Here is a 15,252-nt window from a genome sequence, read left to right on the forward strand (position 1 = left end):
TGAAGGGCAAAGCTGGTTAAGGTGGAGTGAAGCTTATCTGGTCTTAATGCTTGGACAATTAACAAGAATTGGACGTCTGACACTGATATCTGTACAATGGGGAGGAACTTTGATGACATCCCCTTTTGTCATGAATTCTCGCCACAATGCCTCCTCTTCTAATCGCAGAGTTGAATACAAATTGGGGAGAGTGTTCTGTAAAAAAAACATAAATAATTAAAACAACTTGGGATTTCCATTACCATAATATACCTGGAAGGGAGAGAAGTTTTTCAGGGTGGGTGCACAGCCTGCACTTCTAGTCATTAGCTTTGATCACTAGTGATCAAAGCTAAATAGTCATGTTCAGAAACAAATATATTCCTTTGGTGAGCTTAAAAGGAACTTTATCCATAATTTTTCTACGTTTCAGCTGGCAAAATGATGTGCGCATTTCCATTCAAAGGCGGCAAGAAATCACTCATCATCTGCATGGGATTGAATAAACACTGGCCCATGCCGGCTTCCAATTTAAATTTCCCGCTTTTTCAGTGATGAGAAGGCAGTCTCCACGGTTGCCATGATGATGTTATTAATAATAACTAGCACCGGTAATGACCTTGAAAGTTTGACAGCAGCGCAAGACTATGCAAATGTAAACAACCCAAAAAGTAACCTAGAAAGTTTCGTATTATGAGAAATGCAAAGTGAGATGCAATCAGCGCAAAAATCAGTGATCGTGGTCGCGATGTTGTTTGGAAAAGTCATGAAATAGAATCTTTCATTGTTAGAGGGCAAAAAATTATGTAGTCCTCCATTTATCCTTCCTCCGTCATATGCTTTTAACTACAGATTTGAGTTTGTGTCAGTAAATATGGATATCAGCAGGTAGTGAATAGATCTATTGATAAGATTTCTCCTTTTCTTTTGGTCCCTTTTAATTTATAAATTCTTTTTTCCATCTCATCGAAAATTTAGATTTACTTCGGTGATCAAATTTAAGAAGCACATGTTCCAGTGCCTGTTCAACAAGCTTGTTGAAAGTGGTGTGAGGATAAACTAATACATTAGAGAAAGTTGTGCTCGGAAGTCTTAAATTGGGAGTCGTACTTTGGTTCTAGGCATGAAATTTATTTTCTCTAAAAGTTTAACAAATTTTTGATGACAGCAGAAATAATTTCTCCTCGTCATCAACATTTCAGCTAAGAGATATGGTATTCTAACTTTCTCTTTTTCGTTGTCGCTTGACAAAATACTTGGTCAATAAAATTTGTAATGCCTATTAATCTTTCTTTTTTCTTTCGACAAATTTCAAAACATCCACTCAATCAGCTTACTCAGATACAAGCATAGATGATATTATGTGGTACTGAAAGTCGATAAAAAAAAAGAAAATAAAGCTATCAAAATCAGGAAACCCGGTACGGCACCAACATGTAAAAACTGTTCATGTTTCAGGTGAAACATTTTCTAGAAAAGACTACTTGAACATCATTGAACATGAGTGATCTATTTTCAAAGAAATTTATAAAAAATCGAGGGCTACTCCTTCACAGAGGCGCACAGACTCAGCCTCAACGGTTTTCAATACTCCCTTCGAAGATACATCTTTTCGGCATAATGACACCACTTGTGCATTTATTTGCTCAGCTTAGGTAACTGAAGTTGATGATGAAAAAACAAATTTTATGTATTCATGTATGATTTGATGATTTTTTATTGAATTTTAAACAAAATTTTGATATTTTTCATTTTAAATCTCTTATCCCACTTCTATCAGTGCTTTTACTCACGCTTTTGGATCCTTGGTTTCAAGAATCTCTTAAGCTTTGCCTAAATTGGACGTATTTCTATCAAACAGAACTATGTGCAGGTGGGAAATATGGGGTCTGCTCATTAGTGCTCGGGCCATAAGAATGAATGGGAAATAAACAGCGCCAGTGACAAAGCCGCCGTCGCAACTCCTCATAGTGATGACACTGTTCACAACGCTCTAGACACATGCCCATGGCTCATACACTTTGCACATAGTTCGTTTGACAGAATGTTAAATCCTGCTTCCAATTCAGCAAACGGAATTGTGAACCAACTGAATGCGGCACCCATGAGCTATGGGCATGTGTCTAAAGCGTTGTGAACAGGGCTCATGAGTTAATGACCACTACGAGGAGCCACGACGACGGCTTCGTCACTGGCACTTTATATTTCCCATTCATTCTTATAACCCGAGTCCTAACGAGCAGACCCCATCTTTACCACCTGCACATGGTTCTGTTTGATCGAAATACATCCAACTATGAAACCGTTTTAACTGAGAAAATGTAATTCAAGAGTATGTTTCGCTTCTTGATTATTTTTTCATGTTCTTAAAGAATGCCCCGCAAACGCATGAAAGGTTGCTTAATTGCTTATCATGGGTACATTTTGTTTCAGGATGCTCGCTCCATTGACTCGCTCCTGGCTTGCCACCATCACTCCCCAAATTCCATCTTCTTTTAAAATGATCCACCGTACTCAAAGCAGTTTGCAGAAAAAGGTTGATCCTGTGCAAGAGACAGCATTGCTGGAGGAATGCATACTGGTTGATGAAAATGACCGAGCATTGGGCAGTTCAACCAAAGAAGCCTGCCACCGTGTTGTTAACAATTCCATACCACTTCATCGTGCTTTCAGTGTATTTTTATTTAATTCAAAGAACGAGATGTTGGTTCAACAAAGGTCTGCAACCAAAATCACCTTTCCAAACCACTACACCAATGCTTGCTGCAGCCATCCGCTGTTCGAGGTGAGAATGTTAATATCAGTATTCTCTTCAGCTTAGAGGTCAATGACATCAAGTAAAAGTAGTTTTAGAAACAAGTTTCACTATAAGTTTTTGACACAGTAAAAAAAAATTCACAAAATACAATCTCGGGGCTTTCCTCTTAGGATGATAGAGATGCAACGAGGTATGAACAAAACGGCCAAAAATGCCTCGAGGACACTTGGCATGATGAGGTATCTCCCAAAACGCTGAACTCTGGTCCTGGTTTTTCATAAGCGTAAAGTTGTATCGTTGTCATTAATGAAGTGAAAACCTTTGACATTCATGACATTACCAGCGAAAAGCATGACTTTGACAAATGATTTGAACTGTAGAAAATGCAAAATTAACAAAAAAAGGACTTGGGATTTATTCCATGAAAAAATGAAAACATTTTGCACTGGAGTCTACATCTACTGTTCTATCAAATGAATTACTTTGCTTATAGACACATCCTGTTTTATTTCTCCAAGTATTAGAATTTTCTTGTTGCCAATGATCTATGATCTAACCCCTCTCTCAAAATGAGACTAACCTCCTAAATGAGATCTAATCTCTTACATGAGATCTAATTCTTAATGAGATCTCTTTTAAATGGAATCTACTGTTCTATCAAATGTATTACTTTGCTTGTAGGCACATCCTGTTTTTATTTCTTCACATTTTAAAAATTGTTTTTGCTAGTAATCTATGAGGTTGAGATGTGCAAAGACAAATGTCTCTCTTTAAATGAGATTCAATTCAATTTAATTTTATTCTTTTCAAATACACATAATTTCATTACAGAGTAGGCTCCGTCCCCCACCAAGAGCTACCAAGACTAAAAGTCTGCCGAAAAAACAGGCTTGATGACGAGTAATCCTAACCACACATTATTTACAAAGGTGAGGGAGATGCTAAGGATTCAATAATTCATGAAAAAGTATTATCCTAGGGGAGGGGAAAAAAACCTACGAACAACTGAAATTTGAAACGATTTTTTCCTCTTTCAATTGACAGATCCCTGCAGAACAAGAAGAAAAAAACGCATTGGGTGTGAAATTGGCTGCTCAACGTAGGCTGGGTTTTGAGCTGGGCGTTCCTGCTGAAGAATGCAAGCCTGAGTACTTCGACTACCTGACAAGGATCCACTATTTTTCGGTAGGAGATGGAACGTGGGGTGAACATGAAATAGACTACATATTGTTTTTAAAGCGGGACGTTACGCTCTCTCCCAATTCAGATGAAGTGCAAGATGTTCGATACGTGAAGAAAGATGAGCTAGATCGATTTCTGGCCGAGCTCAAGTTTCCTGTCACTCCGTGGTTTGAGCTTGTGTGCAAGAACACACTACGGAAATGGTGGGCTGGACTCGACAATGTGGGGCAGTTTAAAGATGAAGGGACCATACTTCGATATTAAGTAACCTTGTCTCCATGTTTGGAAAATCTGACAACAAGTATTAATGAAGGAAAAAACGTCAGCACCCATGAATGTACTCCGGAACATCTCACAGTAGAGATGATATTTCTGCCCCACTATGGAAATGAGCAGAATGTGTGAAAGTTGTAACCTATCAACCCGAATGTTTTAAAGAATAAGATACATGTAGTTAAAAAGCTGCACGGAGAGTTCTGGAGCAGATGAAAGACTTATTCATAAAAAGTCATGCAATGCACATAGGTGCCACTTCCTTCTTTCTCCTGTAAAGTTCATAAGTCTATTCCTGTCACATTGGACCGCGTTAAACAGAAAGGAACCAGGCCACATCAGCTATTGCAATTTGGCAATTCAATTTTTTACATGAAAACGGTTGTGCGGATTTTTGTGCAAATTTCAGCAAATTTTCTCCATAGTACGAGGCAAATTCCTTAAAATTTTCAAAGAAATCCACAGAAACGTTCTCTCGTAAAAAATTAAATTGCCCAGTTAAATTTGGCAATAGCTGATAAGGCTTGGTTCCTTTCTGTTAAACGCGGTCCATTTGTTTCTTTCTTGTAGCACATGCAAGTAAAATACATGTTTTTAAATTAACAACCAAATCCAGTCTGATTCTCCGACACTGACTGAATTAAGTCACTGTTAAAAATTCAACATTCATCTAGCGATCAATGGTATCAGGATTGATCGCTACTCCGTATTCTTCATTTTTACTAAAGTTAAATGGAACAACAGAATCTTGGCATTGAAGTAATTTTAAATTTTGTATTCATTCTTTATTATTTTTATACCAGTGCATTCATTGAATGTTACATGAAATATTCTCAAATTTTATACTAATAGATTTCCTAACAAATGTAATTAATGATATTCGAAAAAGCCTGCTAATGAATTCGTTACACAGGTGTTATCATGTAAAATCTGTGCTGAAAATGAGCAATTATATTTGTAATTGAAGAGGGAACTCGTGGTTCGCAAAGTGGCAAATTTGAATTTAATTGTAAATTTGATAGAAACTAACGAAAAGAACAAGAAAAATGCTTACATTATCTTAGCAGAATTGAATGTACATTCATAGGATCTATCCCTTGGATAAGGTATCGTTTCTGTTCTGAGATACATTTTTTTCCTACATCACGACCACATCGCTTTGCTCACTCCTCTTTGTCAACGGCTTACTAAACAGTCAGAGAAACTGTAGCTACTGTACCAAAATTGGCATTAATGGATTGCCCGTACCCTAAACTATATGTGCCTAAAGTTTCGTATCGATTCGCCAATTTTTAAAGCCACACGACCATTTTTCCGGGCGTGGGATTTCCACTGAATACCTCTATGAGCGGGGTATCATCGTGATCTAGAAGATGACGCGAGACCCGAGCGCCCCGGCCAGCAGATAGCGATCCGACTGATAACAGCCCCTCTTTGTACATCGAATGCACTGATCACTAGCTGCAATCAGTAAATGCAGATTTCCGTGTTAATCAAGATGTCAACAGTGGCACCTACAAATAATAACACGCAGAATAATATTAATAATATTAGTGTGTGTCAGAGGATTTCTCTTTCTTTTTCGCGAAGTTAGTTCGTGTTGTTCGTCTATATTCGTTGATGATATTTTCGCAATGTCCGAGAGTGGTAGTAACATTGTAAATAATGATAGATTAAAGCGTCATAAAAGTAAAAAAATAAACAGGTAAACACAGGTAACAGGTAACAGGGTACCTTAGAAGGAGCTACTTAAAGCACCTTCCTCCTGTTCAAATATTTGACTGTTTCCGGGAGTGATTTTAAGAAAAGACATAATTTAGTGATCTTTACTAAAGGAGGAAAACAGAGAAAGTATTGATTGACAGATAAAACTTGTGATCGATGTTTTGAGTGTTTTGACTGCTCTGTATTTAGGGCATATTTTTGCTATTGATCATTTTGATAAAAGTAATAATCTAGACAAGAAATTCATCAAAAGTTATACTGGTAGCTTTAAGAAGTTCTCAAAAGCTTTAAAAATTTGTAAGTTGTCTGACCCTAAGCCAGTCATGATAAGTTCAATGTTGAGCAGTTCAGATTTACCAGATAGGTTTCTACTAACACAAAAATCATCTGTTTTGTAGCAACAGGTGTTGCGGCAGTCTGAAAAATTGTGCCTGGTGATGATTCTCATCAGGATTGTGGTCGTCAATGTCTTTATTAATGGCCTCCACCTGGTCTCCCTTGAACTGTGCTTAGAGAAAAGTGTCTGGAAAGTGCTTATGGAAAGTTTAATTAGCTGATATGATCCAAGATCTTGAGGCCATGTCTTGATAGTTATTTATGTGCCTTAATTCATGTATAGTATTACCATTTTGGCAAGTCAGATTAAGTTTTTTATTATTATTTCTTTATTTTCGTGCTCCTCATTGAATGCATCAACCGTTTGATGCAATTATATTTGTTAAATTATTTTTAGTTTTTTTTTTATTTATTCCATGAAGAATTACACATATTATTAGTGCCATCTACATTGTGTGTGCTTTTTATCAGATTTTTATCCTCTTTTATTTCTCATTGTCCCTAGTGCGTTCATTATTAGATTTGCTTCAATAATAATGTTACATAGGGGGGTGTTATGAAAATATTTTGGCCTAAAAATGTTGAGTCAAACCACGCTAAGACGGGACAGTTTGAAGTTAGAAATTCAAAAGTGTTATTTTGAAAGGGAAAAAAAATTGAAGTTTTCAAATGATAAGTATGAGGCACAAGTATTAGGTAACAGTCATGTATTAGGATGCATAAAATACCTGAAGAATGAAGACATCAAATGCACGATCCTTGTCAATCCACTGAGGCACAACGTCATTCACCTTAGCAGTATCAATTTTTAAATCACCAACAGCTTGACCAATGAGCAATTCCCATTCCTGCACAGAGGAAGATCAGATGTCACTTTCATACTTAATAAAAAAATATAATACTAGATATGATGCCATTAGAATTGTACAAAAACGGATGGAGTGTCTCTTTTAGGTTTTTCTTTTTTTTTCTGTTAGGAAAAACTGATCATTCTAAAAGCATGGCAGTTCTTTAATTTTTGTTAAAATCAGGTAAGAGCTGAGGAGAATGTATTCTTGAAAATATTCAAAGCACAATGCACCAATTTAAAAAAAAAAGAAGAAGAAGAAATATTGCAATCACAGACAGATTTCTAGTCTAATTCAAGCGCTGGGTGCAGAATGGGCATTTCTTGGTTGCGGTGTCGCAAAAGCTCCACTAACGTTTCATCCGTTATGATTAAAGCAAATGTATGTAAATCGTTGTGACTTTTACTGAGTATTTTTGATGATTTTACAATGCTGAAAACGTAGAATTTCAGAAAATTTATCCAATGGTTTCCTTTCTTAAGGATAAATTAGCACAGGAGATTTTAAAACACCACTATCTAGAAATGCCCTTCCTGCAACGTCTCAATTGAGTCCTTGTGTATTGCTTTGCATTGTTCAATTATAGAGGCAGTACACGTTAGGCAATACAAAAGAATGAGCCTCGCGTTAAAACTTCAAGAATCAAGTTTTTGGGATAATTGCACAGTTTAGATTTGGACAGTTCACACGGTCTTAAGTTGTCGAAATAAAATCAAAAGTTGGCCCAGTTTTGTGTTGAAAATCATTGTAAAGGGTTTTCTATAGAATTGAAATTCAAAAATATTGTGTGGAAAGTTTGGCTTAAGTTAAGGGAATGGCAAGGGACCTAAGACACTACTTTCATTGGTTTTAGGTTAAATTTTTGAAATTGACCTGACTGAAATATCTCTGGGATATGCAGATTAGATATTTACAACAACAAAAATTCCTAAGAATTGAAAAATTGGACCCAGAATTAATTTTGGGGATTGTTGAAAATTTTACGAAATCACTTAGGTTTCTTTCCCCCATTTTATCACAGAAATATACCAATATAAATGACACATCCCAGTAAGATTTCAGTTTAGAACTGAATTTTGATGCACGATGGCAAAATCGCCATCTTCCTGTTCTGTCTAAACAACTTGTACATTATATTGTAAGCTGTTTTTAATTTCCATAAAACTTAGCACTTTCTGAACTGCAACTGATTTGAGCTACTAAAAATATAGAATTTTTGGCCACAGTGAGTGTTTACTTACATTAGGTAAAAAAAGCTGAGGAAATACGTTGCGAACCAAATGCAAGGCAAAGGTCAATCTGTCTGCCTTGAAAAGACATCGGCTCATGAAATTATACACAGCATGAAGAAATGCCATGAACTTTCCTTTCCTGTCCACGGATCCAATTTCCTTAGTCAAATAGACAAGAAAAATTAGCGCCAAATTACATCGAGTCTTACATAATGAGAGTCATAGTCCAATTCCTCATTGACTGGATTGCAATTCAATTGAAGAAAGAAGATGCCTTTAATTTTCTTTGAGATAACTTTACTCTTTTTTCCAGTAACTTAAGAAATTATTCAAGGAAATATATATGTATTACCTCCATGAGGAAAAAAGTCCTAATTGTGTTGGAGCAAATATTTCATGTAAGAAATTTTTGTTAAGTTTCAAGTTCCATTTTGATCTAAGAGAGAGGATATACCAGCTGCTAAATATCAATTTGTTTTATTTTCATGATCTCAATTTTCAAACCTCAAAAATGGCAGATCAAAACCTAGAACATTTTCCCTTAAAACCACATTTAGTCAACTGTAGACGTCACAGCATCATTCTTTCCGTTTGGTTTGATATTTTTGGGCGGATATTGTGAGAGTGTTTGTAGAACACTCCTCTAATGACACTAATATCAAAATTTTGAGCTTTCCTGCATTTAGGTCCTTTTTTCAAACAAATTTTTTGGTCAAGAGCTAATTTAAAACTTCTTCAATGATGTTTTTCAACTGTAAGTGTCCAAAAAATGTTGTCAAAGGCTAGATTTTTCAAGAGTATATACTTTCTTTACTTTAATTCAATGATGTATGGACTAAACTTTAACAATCTGCCAAAATTTCAGGATAGAAACCCCATTTTCTGAAGTTGCCTAGCATGTTAAATTTCAAAAGTGATTGAATAAACAGAGACTCACTTGGAAAGTAGAAGAGAGGGTCTTCTCAAACAGGCTTGTGAAAGTTGCAACTGACATTTGGTAAAAAACATTCATGAGCTTTAAGGAATCTAAAGCAAAATATAAATTTGCTGCGGCATCAATCAGAGCTTGATATGCATTGCATTCTTGCGTCAGTGCTGATTGAAGCTGTTCACATTTGGTCAAGGAAATACTGATACCTTCGCTGCTCCTCTTTGTGTTGTTCAGTGAATCTATCAGCTCCTTAAAAATCAATTTAAAAAGAAGAAGAAAGGAAGTATATTAGATTATATTTGTATGCCAACATAAATCCGCAGGGCATATCATGTCGAGATTTTGGATACAAATGTATCCTTCAGAGTTACTTTTTCTTTAATTTTTGGAGGGGGGCAGACAATGAACAATCATGTAAAACACCATTCAGGTACACTCACAAATTGGAGATAATCTCCCATGGAGACTTCAATACAGTTAAAAGGGGGAAAAAAAACTTGTAAAATGATAGTTCTCACTGGGTTCAGTCGATTGTAGGTTTTTGAGGAATTTTTCATGTACCTTCGCCATATGGGAATTTTTTAATAAAGTTTTGGTTTTGGGATTTTTTACATCGGTTAAAATTTTTGGGCGGTAGATGCATTTCAACGCCTTTCACAAATCTGCACACAAACGTACAATGACAAACTAAGCTAAAGACAAGTATAAATGACAGTACAAACCTTATTATTCAGAATGTTCCCTTGTGAGTTGGCCAGTTCTTTTAGAACATTTTCTTGCAACTCATGTAGTTGTAATTTTAGAGTTTCAGCATTTTTGAGCAATTCGTTGTGTTTCACCTCAAGTTCAGGTTTCTCAATTTTCAAAGCACAGCTCAGCAACTGAAAAAATGGAAGGAATCAAATTGCGCACTGAGTAAATACTTCCAGCTTCATATAGCTCAGCTCATTAGACTGAACTAAAAGTTACTCCTATGTTACAGAACTTAGCTATTTTCCATGACTTAAAGAATCAGAGTGGACAAAATTAAGAGAAAAGAAAGTACCTGCTGAGTTAGGCCAGCTTTTGTGAGAGAAAAGTTGATGGAGATCACTGATGCTTTTTGACTCGGTGGCAGTGTGCATTCTTGACAAGACAAGATGAGGCGAAACTTGTCGTTAAAATCGACAACTTTTTCTCCAATTAATATCAGCTTCCTGGAGCCTGAAACAATTTTGCGGGAAAATCAATTTCCATCCTTTCTATTAGAGTTATATGAAATGTGAAAAGCTGAAAAACAACAGTGAAATGCCAAGCTCATAGCATTTTGTTTTGATTTATCATTATTTTACATTTTTAGCCCAGGACACTCAAAACGATGAAAAGTCTGGCATGACTTACTTTTATTCCTGAGGAAATGATTTTTTCAGCTAAATTGTGATTTCAAAATTACTTATTTTACTTTCCAGAATTCAGCAGTTGTATCTAATGAGCATTGCCCATGGAGCAGACCCAATTTGCCGATTCAATTGAAAGCATTGTTCTCCACCTTGCTCTATACTCCAAAAAGACAAGTCGAAGTCTGCTTTCTTCGTTCCTTCTTAAACAGTAGAATTTCAGTTGATGTACATCAACGACCATAAATTGCAAGTGCACCACTCTTCTAAATTGGTCATGACGGGTAGCAGCCTAGAGAGCTCTGCCCTCAGTTCGGTCCCTGGATTATGTTGGTGGCAAGAGATTACAAAAAAATATGCATGCAAAAGAAATTTCAAAAGCGAACAATATTCGTACCTTGGAACAAGAAATTTCCTCTGAGTATAGGAACGAGAATAGGACAGATGTTGCTAACTTCAGGTATTATTAGAACTTTACCAAATCTGAAAAAGACGGAAACCCACGTTAAAGTCATTCTTCTTTGGATCATATTATAAAACAAAATCTTAAAAATAAAATCACCTTTCTCAGAGAGTCGGTGCATTATTCTTAAACTTAGTACAAACAGCGTTGCAGAAAGACAAAGGAAACATTTCAGAATTGTGTATTTTGAATTATTAACAATAACATTCACTTAATTCTTGACATTTTCTCATTTCACAATTGTTGGCAATCACTATGGTTCCCTCAAAACATTTGACACTACCCTTCATACAGTCACTCCTTTTTGTCTCATAGTCCTTTTTGTGATGATGATACTTCAGTTAGTTTCGAGTTTACATGATAAGTGGTTCTGCTACCGCTTTAACTTTTCCTTTTCCATTTCGGACCATTAATAGTTGAAAGAACCTTAGTTCCCTGAGAAAAATTAGTTAGAGAAGCGATTGCTGGTAAGTTAGATCAATAAGTTAATTTTCCATAAAAAATGCTCTCTGGTATCCCAACAATAAGCTTTAAGCACTTAAATTTTGTGCCAAAAAAAGGTCTAAGTTTATCAACATTATAACCATTTACTTTAAAGCCCCAATTATGACAGTAAAATTGTGACACATTCTGTACCAACGAGAGTATTTTTGCACATTAAACCAGAAAGACATGCTAAAAGAGGACTTGCCATTCAAAGCATTGAGACGGATTTTGGGGTGACTTTTCCAAAAATACACTAAAAACTCTAAAATTCAAGTCTTTTTTTGCCATTTACTTTCAATTTTACTATCAGATTGTGAACATCAACCCCCTCTTGATTGAAAGCAGTTACAATCAGTATCAGACATAAATTCACTGCTGTTAGCCTCATGAGCCTGAAGTGATGCCACAAAAACATCTTTGTGTTGATTTTATGAGCTTGACACGGCGCACTTGTTGATTCCTTTTTCTCTTAAAAGTATCTTTTGCGAGCTGTGAGCTTCAGGAACTTTGTGACTTTGGTTAGGTTTTAAATATTCGAGTAATATTCACAAAAAAAAAAATTGAAAACAGTCCTCTAAGACACTGTGCCGATAACTTGAAATGGATTTTCTCAAAGCGTAAGTTCCTTTTTCCAGGAATGGTCATTAGTTACCTCCGCTGCATGAAATTAATTATTACCTAATTGCTAATTCAAGAGTAGTCAGGAATCTGGGGTCACTTTGGGTTGCTACTTCCACTGAACTGTCGGTCGGGTGCTTTTTTAACCAGTTTGTAGCCATTGATGTTGGGTCGATGACAAAAGGCGTTAGGTTTAGCTATAGGCACGGAGAAAAAGTTGAAATTAAAAAAAATGTGGAACACTGAGCAAGAACTTAGTGACAAATAAACAGTTATGTGACTCACTCATTTAAACTTCATTGGATAGGGACGACACATTGTGCCGCAATAGAGTCAATTAGTTTTTCCTCATGTCGTAGTTAGAAGCAACAAGATGGACATGTATTCTTGAGGCAAGAAACCTCAATTTTATAAGATTATGTACGTATCAAATCTCAGTTTGATGATGTAGGCCAATTTAAAAAAACGAAAAATCAAAAAAGGTGAAAAACCAAATTTTCTACCTCTCTCTTTCACACCCACTAAATTTCCGAAGTTTGTGACCTCATGCACAGATCTGAGTCTGGTTAAATTGACCCCTTCCTGTCTCTTTTCCTCTTTAGTTTGAAAAAACAGGCATGAAAAAAAGGAAAGAGTTAATGAGAGGAAGAGATAGCACAACTACAAAAAGGAAGAAATATGAATGATAACTGAAGAATGGGAAATCGGGCTTGAAAACAGGATTGAATTAAAATTGGAAACAGAAAGGTGACCTTTGATTTCAGTGTTAGTATAAGCTGAGAGGATAAGAGGCACATAACATATCTGCTGGTGACAAAATGAAAACATTACATGACTAAGTTGTTTCTCTGGATGAAAATATTCAAAACTACACTGAATTGTCTGTGCCTACAGAATCATCAGACTTAACAAAGCAAAAAAAAATGATTATTACCAATACTATATTTGATATTCACATGTTGGTACATTGTACAAAAATTATCATCCTAACCCAGACTATCACAAAATAATCCATTGATAAAAATTTAAGAGAAAAAGAGAACATGATTTACCTCGGAGCTCATTTCCAGCAACTGTAACAGACCGAACAGAAAATATTAGTACTCAATTACAACATATTATGGAGCGGACTGGTATGCTTCAGTCCCGAAAGAATAAAAACTCCTAAATTCACCTAATTTGAATGTGTATTTAAAATGATGATTTTAGGAAATTAGATTTTCAACTTAGAATTTTAAATCAAGAATTTAGGTATTCTGATTTTAGGAAATCAATCCTTGAAAATCAATTTAATTGTTGGCAACTTCTGACCTTGAAAACATTATCTTAACAGAAAATTTCTAAAACCAGTTAAAGAAGTATTGCACTTCAAACTAAATTCATGTATTTAGATCGACAGAGTGATGGTGATTTTGCCCCTGTGCCTTAAAATTCAGTATGAGACTGAAATTCTCTTTATAGTGGGAAAAAGTTCATTTGAGCACAATTTCCTCTCAAGAAGATATGCTGTTTGGTGCTACACTTGGTGGAATTCTCCGAGCTTGGAAGCAGCAAATCTGGAGGCTGCTCTACACTGATGATAGTTTCAATTAGACCCAAAACGCGTCTGCAATTGCCCTCATGGTTGGTTGTAACTACTGTTGCACCTAACAGCATACCTTTTTGAGAGGAAATTGTGCTTAAATGAAATTTTTCCTTCTACCATGAGAAGTTCAGTTTTATTCTGAATTTTAACACACATTGCTAAAATCAACAACACTGTCTACACGACTTGTGCTTCAATTTGAATACATTTTGCAATTAGGAACTATAAATTCCGGCCCGATTTAAAAACAACGTATGTGCCATTAGTTTCCCTATGCACATAAGTGTTTTTTCAGATGAGCCAGAATTTATAGCTCCAAATTGCGAAATGCAGTCCAATTGATAGTGATGTTTGCTTTTAGTGATAGTCTGTTTTTAGTGAACTGATACATGCTTGATTGCCTCACCTTCAAAATTATAAATGCATTTTCACATGAAAGTTGATCCGAGGAAAGTCCTTCGGATACCCACTGAGACTGTTCACATTCTGACTTCATGAACCGAACGAAAGAGAACTCTTCAACGTTCAACATTTTTTGCCACTGCTGTACAGTCTGCCTAAAAATAAAATATAAAAAATTTTAGAGCATCAAAAAAAGGAGTAGGGGTTTGTTTCACTCACGAACTTAGTGAATGACAAAACCCAACCATCAATCCAGATTTCTGACAAAGCAGTTTAAATTTATGTAGAATAGTCTGCCGAAAGGGAGGAAAATCAGGGAAGTTTTCGAGAAATAACCTTGACTAGTTTTCCAAAGAAAAAATAAAGTATGATGGGAAGTCTGCAACATTGAAAACCAAGATGCATGGTTCCGCACTTTGGCCATCAATAAATACGCTCAACAAGTTGTTTGTGCAATTTCATTGATGAAAAATCTGTTCAGTTGGCTGTATCTCTTAAGAGTGACAATTCCACGACTTTAGTATGACTGTTTAGTGCTTTAAAAAAAAGGGCATCAAGCAGCCTGTTGCTAAAAAATGTTGGAAATTATTGAATGTATGTTTATCATTTTTAAAGTTATGAAAATTATGTTCTGAAACTTACTGGCGAAAATCTTGAGAGCAAGAAGGTAAGTAAACAATGAAAGCAGCAGCAAGTAAAGAATGAACATTCAGGGTTTCCACTTGCAATCCTAGTTCACTTAACTGAAAACAAAAAGTAATGGGATGATTTGAGGTGCACAACATTTTTTGATCGAGGGTAAATTTTGAGCTTGCTCCTGAACCCGCTCCAGGCTTAAACCACCACCTGCAAAAACTGAATTTCATACGCTTACCCTACCAGTGACATAGATGAGTAATACAAGAATGGGCCCATTGCAAACTTTTGCTAGAGCAAAAATAAGAGTTGTTCCTTATAGATTTTGTCTCAAAAATCATGATGAGCGCATCGGCAAACTCTGAGATACATTCTTAACTTTACAATCTGCGTGAGAAATTTGCGTTTTCTTTAAGCTTCCC

General features: G+C 35.8%; 2 protein-coding genes across 3 annotated transcripts in view; one reads left to right on the forward strand and one right to left on the reverse strand.

The window, feature by feature from the left end:
- The window catches only part of btv (dynein cytoplasmic heavy chain beethoven), an 87,135-nt gene that overhangs the window by 19,764 nt on the left and 52,119 nt on the right, over positions 1–15,252 (reverse strand). Inside the window, exons 47-57 of the mRNA XM_072299625.1 lie at positions 14,837–14,937; positions 14,199–14,349; positions 13,260–13,280; positions 12,268–12,404; positions 11,038–11,123; positions 10,310–10,467; positions 9,987–10,145; positions 9,271–9,513; positions 8,343–8,492; positions 6,982–7,101; positions 38–195 (exon numbers count right to left, since the gene is read on the reverse strand). Of these exons, the coding sequence (XP_072155726.1) occupies positions 38–195; positions 6,982–7,101; positions 8,343–8,492; positions 9,271–9,513; positions 9,987–10,145; positions 10,310–10,467; positions 11,038–11,123; positions 12,268–12,404; positions 13,260–13,280; positions 14,199–14,349; positions 14,837–14,937 (1,484 nt within the window). The remainder of the gene's footprint in view (positions 1–37; positions 196–6,981; positions 7,102–8,342; positions 8,493–9,270; positions 9,514–9,986; positions 10,146–10,309; positions 10,468–11,037; positions 11,124–12,267; positions 12,405–13,259; positions 13,281–14,198; positions 14,350–14,836; positions 14,938–15,252) is intronic.
- Idi (Isopentenyl-diphosphate delta isomerase) lies at positions 650–5,414 on the forward strand. 2 transcript variants are annotated; one of them, XM_019043005.2, is made up of 3 exons: positions 650–867; positions 2,413–2,764; positions 3,782–5,414. In XM_019043005.2, exons 1-3 carry the CDS (start codon positions 854–856, stop codon positions 4,181–4,183), a joined length of 768 nt encoding a protein of 255 aa, XP_018898550.2. In that variant the 5' UTR covers positions 650–853; the 3' UTR covers positions 4,184–5,414. The 2 variants fall into 2 exon arrangements, with proteins under 2 accessions (XP_018898550.2, XP_072155952.1); XM_072299851.1 differs by lacking the exon at positions 650–867 and adding an exon at positions 997–1,193.

Source organism: Bemisia tabaci, chromosome 4, assembly GCF_918797505.1.
Source record: "Bemisia tabaci chromosome 4, PGI_BMITA_v3".
NCBI lineage: Eukaryota > Metazoa > Arthropoda > Insecta > Hemiptera > Aleyrodidae > Bemisia > Bemisia tabaci.